Raw genomic sequence first — 12,778 nt, forward strand, 5'->3', positions numbered from 1 at the left:
AGTGGCAATGATAGATATAAAATTTCAATAAAAAAAAAAACTTTACTTAAAATGGTTGGCCAATTAAAAAAGGGAAAAAGAACAAATATACTCCTGAACTATTGTAAATAGTATGCAGATACACTTCGTCATATTTTTAGGATATTGATGCCTCTGTCGTCCAAAAACTAGAGCATATATACTCTTTATACTAACGGACATACACGTGTCATAATCTTATCCACCGATCCGACATTTATTAAATACCGGATCGACTGATATAATTGTGTCACGTGTCCCTATTTAGTCTTCCATTAGAGTGAAGAGCATATATACTCTAGTTTTTGGACGGCAGGGACACCAATGTCCCAAAAATATAACAGAGGGTATCTGCATACCATTTACAATAGTTCGAAGGTATATTTGTCCTTTTTCCCATTAAAAAAACACGATTAAAATCTCATTAAGATTAGGACATCTGAATCTGAAATCCACCTCGTTATTAACTTAACTCCAATAATAAAGTCCGAAATTACCTAACTTGGTGAGTTAAAAAAGTGTTCAAATAGTGAGCAAACAAAAGTAAGCATATTTCCCACACCTTTTCTTACTCCTTTTATGTCGCGCCCACAACCTTAAACTGCTTCTTTAAACAAACATTGAAAAAAAAAAAAAACTTCTCTGCAAAATCCTCTGTAAGTAAACAATGAAGAAAAAATTCTGTCTTTGTTATTGTCCTTGTGTTGTTGAAACAGAGGATTCTACTGATCTTCTTCTTTCAACAAACAACAATAGTACTGTTTCTTCGTCTATGAATATCTTCGTAAAAGATTCAGACAAAAAAATAACGAATCCATCGTTTAATAAAAGTATCCACAAACATCCTACCCGGAAAATCTTTTCATACAAGAATTTCCCTCGACTTTGTAAAGCCATATTGTTTCAAGATCCCCTGGTTAGTATTCCATCTTTATATTTTTCGAACTTTACTGTCTCATTTTATGTGAAGGTGTTGCTGTTTCGAGAGTTTAATAACTTTTTTTTACTATATTTTTTCTTTAATTGAATTTTTTTTGGTTGGGTTGGGTTGTAGTAATTTTCTTCTACTTTTTTCAAAATTAGAGTTGATTTCTCGGATAATTGCTTAAGTTATAGTTATTATTTTGAAAAATTACTATCTTTTGAATCGAAAAGAGATGTGATTTTTTAAGATAATAACTATTAATTGTGTGAACTTCTAAAAAATCAATCCATCGAATTTATGTATTTTGGCCCTTGTACTTTGAATCTTTTGGATAAATTGGGAGTTGGGACACAGACGGAGCATAGAATACTCATAATTTATTGTACTTGTTAATTCCTAATAGATTTTGTTCCATTAACACTATATTAAAAATAATCTTTAATGAGAATTAATTAACGGCAATGTATTTTTTACAAATGTCCCTATAGTAATGTTGGTAAAAAAATTTAATATTCTTATTATTGTGTATATTTATTGTCGCTAAAAGTTATTTTTGTTTTAGGGTAAGATCATGTCAATTTTCAAGTCTTGAATATAATATTTTGAAAAGCCCACAATTCTTCACTCCCTTGTTATACTTTCTGATTTATGACCAAAAATAAAATTTGGTTATTTTTGATGTACAGAGAAATATTCAGCAACTTGAGATTGAATTGAAAAGTAAAGTGAATTGGAATAAAGATGAACAGTGTTTCAAGAAATTGGAAAATCATGAATCAAGAAAACCAGAAATGGAAGTTGAAGAAGTTAATAAAATCTCACAAGAAAAAGACAGTTCAGTTTCACATGAATCTCAAAAGTTGTCATCATCAAATTGGACAAATCCAAAAACTTCTAGTACTACTTCAACATCATCATGTGACAAGAAGAAAAAGGACTATTGTTCCTTGTTGTATTTAATTGTCATTGCTCTATTCATGACAATTTTTCTAGGTAAATCTTGGGCCATAGTGTTAACATTATCATGGCTTTATTCTATCCCTTATTATCAGACTCGACAACAATAATATATTTAGTGAAATTCTGTAAAGTGGGATCTGAACCCTTGATATCGGAGTCGATTAATCGAAAGTGAGAAATTTCAATTGTTGACATGAAAAAGGTAGTTAAGTTTTTTTACTTGAACAATACTTAAAGACTTGTAGCTTTTGTGATTCTTTTGGAATGGTATATCACTTTAGTACGTGCAATAAATTATTGTAGAAGCGATTAATTTAATTTAATTGGTGTACTACATACAAGTACATTAACTATGTAGATTGTAGAGAGAAAAAATTGCTCACACTCGTTATTTTACACCAAATTATATTAAGGATCCATTTGGATAGATTTGAAATAAGGTTAATTTGAAATTGATATTTAGTTTGAATATGCATTTTGAATTTTTTAAATTATAGTATATATTTTCCTTATAAAAATAAGTTATCTTATTTGTCGATAGATACTGCAAAAGACAACTCACATGTTTTATTTTTTTCAATAGTAATGCCAATTTTTTTATAAAAAAATCATAAAATTAGGACAAGACAGTACGGAACTATATATGAGGATAATTTAAAACTTGATTCTTTATGTTATGAATATGCCAACATTTAGCTATTCGAGTATTTTGTCCATCTTGATTTCACCCATCTCAATATTTTATTACTTGATTAAATTTGTCTTAATTGATTAGAAATTACTATTCAAATAATTTTTCGTCCGTATAGATTGAAACGATTTTAAAATTTATAGATCTGCCGAGTTCTTGAAATTTATGTTGTAACACACTCTTTTTTTTTTTCCACTCAGTGTCCGAAATTCATATTAGAGTTCCGATTAAATTCGGATCACGCACTGCAGGGCCCATTCGGGGGTAGTGCTCCCAACATGATTTTCTCCATACCCAAGACTCGAATCCGATACCTCTGGTTAAGGGTGAAGCACTCCCACCAGTGCACCACAACCCATGTTGGTGTAACACACTCTTTTCGATCCTTTATGAGTTAGATAACATATATTTTGCACATTTCTTAAGAAACTATAAATAGAAGAGTAATTTTATTATATCACCCTTTGATATGATGGAGATTTTGGACTTATTAACAACAATTACTCATATGAACGTCAATTGCCTTTTAGATGAAAGGCAATGCTTAGGTTACGTAATTAAAAGAATTACTAATATTTACGATTAATACTACAAGTCTACAATCCCAAAATAGAGGTGCTACAGACTATTTCTTTTTAACAATAAAAAATGATAAAATTAATGATTAAATGAATCCAAACTTCTTTTCTTTCTTTTTCTAATTGGTAAGATTTCTTTATATTGCTATTTTGTTAAAAATCTTTTCAATTTTGGGTAAATAATACTTGTGGGTACTCCCTCCTTCCTATGTTATGTCCAACTTATTTGTTGCCATTTGTTATGACACGAAATATAAGAACTATTTCAATTACGTGATACATATAATAAAAATTAGAATAATCACATTTTAAAAAAGTGTATTCAAGATTAAAATAGTCTAATCACATTGTTTGAAGACCATCGCTATAATAAAAATATTTTTTTGCGATAATAAATATGCATATTAATAAAAAGTGCTAAAATATTTACAAACATTACTTAATTATTATTAAATCCAATATTATTATAGACTTTAAAAATATTTACAAAGAATATTAATTGTCACTACAAATACATACTTAACAACAGTTAAATTGTTGTGATTAATTAATTACTACTACAGATATTTTTGATGTAGTGCATTTTGATCATTGGATCTAGTAAACTAAATGCAAAATAAGCCAGCCAAATTGCCACATGACAAACAAAAAATATTTCTTGTTTTCAACTACTACTGCCCCTAACTTTATAATATAAATTGAGTCTCTTCATTTGATTTTAAAGTTGAGAAACAAATAAATGAAGAACAAACTTTTCCTCTGCTTTAAACCCATTGATGTGCATCACAAACAAGATCCAACTGTAAGTCCCTTTCTTTTTACTATGTCATACAAATTTTATAGTTAAAACAATAAAATTTACCGTTAATCTTATTAAAAAAAGATAAACGACATATTATCAAAAAAAAAAAAAAATTAGCTATAGACTGATTCAGAATTTAAATTTTATGCATTGAATGACCTTTGACTATGGTACCTTCACTTTAATTTTGCAGTTGATCAAAACAAAAAATAAGAGGAGGAACAAAAAAGACAAGTTATTAAGAAAAGCAAGCTATGAATTTTCTTATTCAACTTCATCATCTTGTTGTTCTATAGAAGATGAATTATCAAGATCAAACTCATATGATCATAAAAAAGATGCAAAAAATGTTACAGCACAATGTGACAAAGTCATGGATTTTTCATTTTGTTGTGTATGTTTGGTTATTTTCATTTTATTTGTGCTTATATATATTGGTAAGGTCTATGCAATTATTGTTACATCTTTAGGGGTTTTGATTTTCACCTTGGTTGGAAAATCCTATGTAGTTTCCCCAACTGAAATATGAAAAAACAAACTTCTATTTACTATGGTAAATTACTCTCTCTACTTTCGGTTTTATTTGTCCAATATTTTAAAAATAGATTCTCATTTTTAGTTGTCATTTTTAACGTATTAAAAAAAAGATAATTGTTTTTTTCATGTTATATCCTTAGTATTAGTTATTTATTTTTCAAATCATTTTTCAATACTTAATATAATTAAACATCAATTAATAAGAATAGTGTAATAAAATAATCATGTACATCACTATTTTCTTAACGGATATGTCAAATTCAAATATAACATGTAAAAATGAACGGAGTAACATTTAACTTCTGAGTTTTTTTTTAAAAGAAAAACATAATATATTTTTCAATTTGTAGCTTGAGCTTCTTCTAGCTTGTGTTTTTGGTAAAGATTAGTGACGTGGCTTGTTTAACTACATACTATATAGATTTTTTATTTTCTAAAATCGATTAGCTGAATCATTAATAAAGAATGATATGAATGTGCACTTTGATAATTATGATATGATAATAACATAAATGTGTCCAATATTAACGGATAGTATAAGTTAATCATTTTTAAAAGTTCAATAGCATATTTGTATTATTTATTATTTTCAGGAAAAAATTATTTGTATCGAGTGTTTACATTAAATTAATATAATTTTTATTATTACGCGATTTAATGAAGTAAAACACATGTTAATTAATTAAGATTAAGTAAAATAAATTGTAAATTTAAACACAGAACGTGCATGTATTGAATTGGTATAAACATCAAATGCGGATAAATTTTACCCATTATTTTGCATAAAAGCAAAAAAGTTGAGCTTATCATAACTCATAAAAAATGAAGGGAGGAACATATAAAATAGTTATTGCCTCGTGAAACAATTGATTGTCATTATCCCTTCAATTTTTTTATTTTTATTTTTGGAGTTGGATGGAAATAATTAAATGCATACTCATCCTTTTCATGATCTAACTTTGTGCCACGAGCATCACTCAAAGTATCCAAACTTTTCTCCATGGAATATTTAATAAAAAAAAAATGTATCAAACTTTGCTTAATACTGAAGTTTAGGTTTTATAAAGAAAAAAAAAAGTATAGGATGAGATTTCACTTAGTTTCTTTCACCTTTAATTTATTTTATCGCCAACTTCGTTTTCGTTGGCTTTTTGTAAAATCAAATCATTAAAGGGATATCTAATACATATTGACATACCCTATAAAAAAATAGATACTTTTTCATCATAATTAATAAAAACTGTGTTATAAATATAATTGTTTAATCAAATCAATTTATTAAGAAAACACAATGAGGTAAAAAAATTCATTCAAATACTGAAAAACTTCTTAATTTTTCATGTAAAAATATAATTTTTTTATTTTTTTGTGTTTTATTGATTCAATCAACATATCAATGAAAATAACCATCGGACATTTTTCAGCGAAAAAATTTAATAAAAATAATGTTTCTTTTAGTATAATGTATATGAATAAAACATAATTTCAATTTGAGGGAGAGAAAAATGGTGTGGAGATCAGAGGGGTGTTTCTGCTTTTGCTATAAAAGTTTTAGTAGCAAAAGCGTGCTAAGGTCCTTTACAATATCTTAGTTTTCAACAAAGATTTAACTCCCACTTGAGTATTTAGTTGATTGCTATAAAGTGTTTTTTATTTGTTGTGTTATATGATATTTTATCTACAATTATATAAATATATAGATTCTGGTGTTGCTTAAACCTAACTTCATTCATATGTAAATATAATATAATACACATAAATGTTTTTTAAAGGTAATTAATTAAGGATAATAATTTAATTATCGCTAAATATGTATTTTCAGCAACAATTGACACTCTTTATAAATATCTCTAAAGCCTATAACCAGCATTGAATCTAATAAAAATTAACTAATATTAGTAAAGATTTTACTAGCATTCTTTTGTTAATATGTGTATATATTGCTGCTAAAAGTTGTTTTTTTGCCGTGATATTTTTCTTTCTACTTTATCGGAAGAATATCCTCTCCTCTTTTGGTACCGTCTTAGATTAGGTGCTTGCGAAGAAAGAGGAAAAATAAACTTTGATCACACAATGACACGCATATAGTAGGAAAAATTTTATAACCAAAAATATAATAATTAAATATTAATAAAGCGGGTTGAGAAGCATATACATGATATATAGCCCCTTAACTAGTTGTCTAATAAAAAATATAATGATTAAATATTAATAAAGTGGATTGAGAAGCATATACATGATATATAGCCCCTTAACTAGTTGTCTAGTATACATATATACCAAAAATATATTTTGGGTTAAACATTGATCACCATTTACGATTTGAATAAAAGAAAATGATTTAGTTTTTTGTGTAAGAACTAAAAAACTCATAATAATGATACATCTAGAGTAAAATTTGTGAGCGTAATTTTAGAAGGCAAAAGTTTAGAGTGACATAAATTGTGTAGTATTTAAGTTGTAAAGTTTATATTAGAGAACTTTTGTCTTGATAAAAGTTTAGAGAAAAAGACATAATTTTGTGACTTTTGAAATAGAATTATATCTTGTATAACTTGTATCTTGCCAGTTTTGGATTGTGAATTGTCTTGCAATTTTTTTAATCTTGCAAGGCATAATTTAGCAGTTGTAAGATTCTTACGGCAGAATATTTTGAAACCAAACTTATTTCTCATAATGCATAAATTGTGCCTTATAAACTTTTGCCTTGCAAACTTTGATTTGTCTTCTTTGATATCAAAGATTATTTTTACTATTTTTATTATTATTTAAAATGCTACTCTAAAAGATAAAAATCAAAGATCACCCCAAAATAGGAATATCCGTGCAATGACTCAAAAATTGAACTATAGAATATAAATTGGGCTCAAAAGTTATATATTAGTATAAATTATAAGAACCACATATTATAAGTACTAAATAATATTCTATTCCTTCTAGTTTTCTATTTACCAAAAATCCCTTAAAAATGATGTTTGCGGAATACATAGCGTTGTGCACAGGATACATTAGGTTTGATACATTCCACATAGCGGGATAGATAGCGTTGTGCACGGGATACATTAGGTTTGATACATTCCACATAGCGGGATACATAGCGTTGTTCACGGGATACATAGCGTTGTGCACGGGATACATAGTGTTTGATACATTCCACATAGCGTTGTGCACAGGATACATGCGGAATACATAGGTAAATTAGGGATTTTTGAAATTTTTGAAATAAGTAAGGATAAATGGATATTAAGGTAAGTAAAGGAGTGTAGTTAAGTAATTTGTCCTATATATTATGAACAAGTTGGGCATCTTGTTGGAGCCTTGGAGATCTTTGACTTCGACCCAGATGGTCCATTTAGACTTAAGTTTTTATTAAAAGGGCCTCTAAGTTATTATGGGTCATGAATTTGTGAAAGTATGGAAGAAAAGGGCAATCACCTAGATGTACGATGAAACTAAATAGTAGAGGTGTACATTCAATTTTTCGATTTGATTTTGTAATTTTCAATTTTTGGTTCTGAAAAGGTACAATACAATCCAAACTAGAGCAAATTTGGTTTGGTTTGCTTTTGATTTTTTCAATTTTGATTATTCAGTTGTGTCACGTAGGATAATTAATATAAGCAAATAGTTAGATTTGAATGGAAATGAGAAAATATAATGTCAAATGTCTTAAATATATTTTTCTATTATAAGTCATAGATAAAACATTAAAATACATGCCCTACCATAAAGATTGAGAATGATGCATTTTATATCTATAAAAATTAATACAAAGAAGCGAGTAAGTAAGAAAATGGTAGAACACTCAAAACTTTAAAGTCCCTTAAATGACGACTATATGTTAAGTAAATAAAATATTAAATAATTCGGTTTTTGCTGGGTTTTTTTTCTTTTCTAAATCCGCAAAAACAAAATTTTCAATTTTCAATCCGAAACTAAACCAAAGAACCCCTCACTTCCAACTCGAAATTGTGAATTTGACTCACACGGAGGGGTGAAAAAAAAAAACAAAGAACCAAGTTCCTTAAAATATTGGTGACTATTTCTTGTTGCTAATATTGCTTCCAATAATTCTCACATGCTTCGGATTTGACTTTTTTTTTTAGCGTCTGCTAGGGGNTTGGTGACTATTTCTTGTTGCTAATCTGAGGGACTTTCGGAAACAGCTTCTCTACCTCCACGAGGTAGTGGCAAGGTCTGCGTACACTCTATCCTCCCCAGACCCCACCTAGTGGGATTTCACTGGGTATGTTGTTTGTTGTATTTCTTGTTGCTAATAGTGCTTCCAATAATTCTCACATGCTTCGGGTTTGACTTTTTTTTAGCGTCTGCTAGGGGATGTTCAACTGGAGATTCTTAGGGTAAGAAAATATTCTCTAATTTTTCATGTTTGATTTGTCAAAAATTTTGAAAAACATTTTTCTCTGACTTATGAAGGGAGGGTTTGGCTGATTACCAGCATCTTAATTTCAATCCAAACTTTCTGGCCACAAATTTTTGTGTTACAAAAAAAGACTATTCAACTAGTAATTGTAGAGCAAATGGACAAAATGACAAAGCACAAGTCTACACATTGGCATTGGTCCAAGAAAGGAACCAGAAAATATTTCAAGGAAAAGGGAGGAGCTGAAGTTCTGGTAAAAATAACAGTCCAAGTCATCCAACAAGCAAAACGAGTTCTTATTCATGGATAACTAAGCTTTGACAAGGGAGAGGGGGGCCCTTCTCATATCCGCCCTTACAGGAGCCTAAAGGAGAAAAGTATTTGCCCAATAGGAGAAGACTGCAGCTAAAGGATGTCCGTCTATAGATGGCTAGCTTGTAGATGCAAATATTGGACCTAGGTTTGTAGATGGATCTAGTCTTGTCGAATAGGTCCAATTTCAAGGTTCAAACACAAAAGCCCACTAGCCATACTGAACTGGTTAGTGATGGAAGCAATTCCTACGAACTGAATTCAAAATTGTTCATGGTAGAGGCAATTGTATCACAAATTTAGCTGGGGAGTTCAGAAAGATGAACTATTATCCCTAGGACACTCGAGCAAAGCCATTCCATCATTTGATTTTCTCCATTTCTTTTCTCTCTTCAAAAGAGGCCATAGCTATACGGACATCGCAACTGTCATTTCCAATGTTAATAGTTGATATTTATTGACAATAATCACCACAAAATTACCAAAAGTATGAAATAATATAGACTTAGTGAACCCGGCAAACTCAACAGATAATGCTAGGGCTAAACATTAAATGATTTTACAGAGCTAAGCATAGATAATTCAAATTAGTTACTAATGATATATATTACAAGTAGAAGTTGAAAGCCATCTTCAAGACCTGGAATTCGTAGACTCTGTGATGCTTTTAGATTGAGATGTTGTACTTGAAGTCTTGCTCTGAGCTTGTGAACTAGTCTGGCTCGAGGATGACTCGGTGAAGAAAACGATGTGCTCCTCATTATCTGCATAAACTTGAAGAGAGCGTGGAAGAGGAGGCAAATTCACATCCAAAACTCCTTCAAGAATCTGAACAACCTGACCCATTGAGGGTCTTTGGAATTCATCATCTTGGATGCACCAATATGCAACTTTACATATTTTTGACACCTCCTCAGCATCAGCAGCTCTGTCCAGCCTATTGTCCAATAGGCTAAGGATATCGCCTTCATCAACTACTACACGTGCAGCCCAACTAGGAAAGAATTTCACTTTCCCATCGTGAGAGTATTCGGAGTTTCGCCTCCCTGATACAATTTCCAAAAGCATCATGCCGTAGCTATAAACATCGGCTTTGGCTGTAATGGCCACCCCTGATATCCATTCTGGTGCAAGATAACCTCTTGTTCCTCTCATAGTAGTAAGGACTCTGCTAAAATCGCGCCCAACAAGCTTTGCCAGGCCAAAATCTGCTACTTTGGGGCATAATTGTGCATCAAGAAGGATGTTTTCAGGCTTTATATCACAATGTATGATGCAGTCCCTGCACTTCTCATGGAGATAAGTCAAGCCTCTAGCTGTCCCTAGTGCCACCTGGTACCTCGTTTTCCAATCCATAACATCTGACTGCTTTTCGGTAAAAATATGTGAATCCAAGGATCCATTTTCCATGTAATCATAAACCAGCAGTTTCTTGTTACCTTCAGAGCAAAATCCACGAAGGCGTACAAGATTAACATGTTGGATTGTCCCGATTGTGCTGACTTCTGATCGAAATTGCTTCTCTCCCTGGCTGATGCTATCGAGCCTTTTAACAGCAATAACAGATGAATCAGATAGTTTCCCTTTGAAAACAGAACCAAAGCCTCCACCACCCAACTTCTCTGAGAAATTTTTAGTCGCATGTTGCAAGTCTTTGTAATCAAATGCAACCAATGAACCCTCCACTATTTTCCCACTTCCAATATGCCTACGCCTTCTCCAGAATACAACAAAAAGAATGCCCAGAAGGATCAGTACGGCAGCAGCAGACCCCACAGAAACACCAATTGGAACTCCCTTTTTACTCTTTGATTTTGGGATGTCAGATGCAGCTACCCTGACATAGATCAACTCGCCCCTGCCATCATTTTGTGGGAGTTGCTGCATATTCAAGAGTTCACCATTCCATATTGAGCATGAACTTCCATAAGCATAAGCAGTGCAATTGCAATTATTCAAACAGGTAGATCTGCATTCTTTAGCACTTCCAGCAAAAATATTTTGAGCATTTTCAGGTACTTTCATCTGGGGATGCATCCAAAAGTCATCTTTCTCCCCATTACCATTGCCACATTGCGACTTCGTTTGCCTCTCACATCCTCCAGAAAAATCATTTTGATTCCAATCAGTCTCTGAACTATGCTTGAAACCATCCAAACAATTACAGAAGGGATTGTTTTCCTGACAGGTAGCAAATGGCCCGCAAAATGCATAAACTTCACATTGTTGTCTTGGTTGAGACCAGAACAGATTCCACTTATTTGTATTATCCAACCATGTGAGTTGCTTAATCTGTCCAGAGCCATCCATAATGAATCTTGAGATAATAGAATCATTATAAAGGGAATATGTAAAATAGCTTTCATTCTGATTGTCCACATAGCTAAAATTGTAAATATAGTTAACACTCATCTCAGGCACATCTCTGAAAATTATATTATTCCATGGTCCAGTATCCCAATATTGCTCACTTCTATTGAACCTTATAATATACTGCTTCTCAATTGGGTCTAGTTCAAGCGAATACAGCCCAGGTGCAGGATCATCTGCACTCTTCCATGAAGTAAGAAGCTGCGTTGTATTGGTAACTTTGTTGTAAGAAAGTTTAGAATCAGGCAACCAAGTATTGCTAGGGTTATTAAAACTTTGCCAAAGTGGTGGTGTTGAATTAGACCCATCTGTCAAGATCAAATTACCATCATCTTGGAGGACTGCTACAACAGAACTCGAGTTGCTGGAACTGATATTTGTGGACCAAATTAGAGTTTGAGATTCATCCACCAGTACTAAATTACCATCTAAGATCTTTAACTCTGCAGAATTCTTATCAAGAACTGGTTTTTCCCTGTTTGCAACCCAAACAGCAGTTTGTTCAACCACTTTATCATACCACATGCCTACGTAATAGTTGGGAGAACTACCAGGTTTGAAGAAACCAAGCTTAAATTTTCCATCTGAAGAGATAATTGTTTGGTCTCCAGAAAGGGATTGATTTGCAGAAATGGTGTCAGCAGCTTCAATGGAGAGATGGGTTTTAAGAGAGAAACATAGGTACATCAAAGAAAAGAGGAGAAAATAATTGTTTTTGATCTCCATAGCTGCTCAGAGATTGTTCAGAGAACAGAGAGATTTATATCACTTTTTGGGAGAAGCCATTCATGGGATTATCTTGAAGAATGGGTCAGTTTGAAAATGGACAAATAAACTTCCATATGACTGCTGGTGTCACGTCAACAGGACAATCTTAAATTGACTTTTTCACCCATAATCCCTCTGTCCAAAATACAAAATTATTAAATAAAGAAGTGATTAGAGAAACAATAATTGAATTAAAAAATAGAAAACAGTTGTTTTAAAAAAGAACATGGACTTACTTTTTTGATCAATAAAGAAGTGAGGAAAATTAACTTTTAACTAGCAATAGTACCATGTTTACAAATAGACTCTAAACAAATTTTCATTGCTATATGGTTTAATATTCAAAACTGACCAGATTTACGTAGACAAATTCCAATAAGTTATTAATGGATCAAAATATTTGGTCAAGCTGTTCATATCTTCTATGTGGGAA

General features: G+C 31.2%; 2 protein-coding genes across 2 annotated transcripts; one reads left to right on the forward strand and one right to left on the reverse strand.

Annotated features, from left to right (window-relative positions):
- The first annotated feature begins 623 nt into the window (after positions 1 to 623).
- Positions 624 to 2,205, forward strand: LOC125876513 (uncharacterized). The gene is made up of 2 exons (XM_049557708.1): positions 624 to 934; positions 1,630 to 2,205. Exons 1-2 carry the CDS (start codon positions 686 to 688, stop codon positions 2,008 to 2,010), a joined length of 630 nt encoding a protein of 209 aa, XP_049413665.1. The 5' UTR covers positions 624 to 685; the 3' UTR covers positions 2,011 to 2,205.
- A 7,433-nt stretch (positions 2,206 to 9,638) lies between these two features.
- On the reverse strand, positions 9,639 to 12,465 carry LOC125875900 (G-type lectin S-receptor-like serine/threonine-protein kinase At2g19130). Its single transcript, XM_049556963.1, has one exon. The coding sequence runs from the start codon at positions 12,301 to 12,303 to the stop codon at positions 9,841 to 9,843; it is 2,463 nt and encodes an 820-aa protein (XP_049412920.1). The 5' UTR covers positions 12,304 to 12,465; the 3' UTR covers positions 9,639 to 9,840.
- Between the last annotated feature and the right edge of the window lie 313 nt (positions 12,466 to 12,778).

Source organism: Solanum stenotomum, chromosome 9, assembly GCF_019186545.1.
Source record: "Solanum stenotomum isolate F172 chromosome 9, ASM1918654v1, whole genome shotgun sequence".
Classification (NCBI taxonomy): domain Eukaryota; kingdom Viridiplantae; phylum Streptophyta; class Magnoliopsida; order Solanales; family Solanaceae; genus Solanum; species Solanum stenotomum.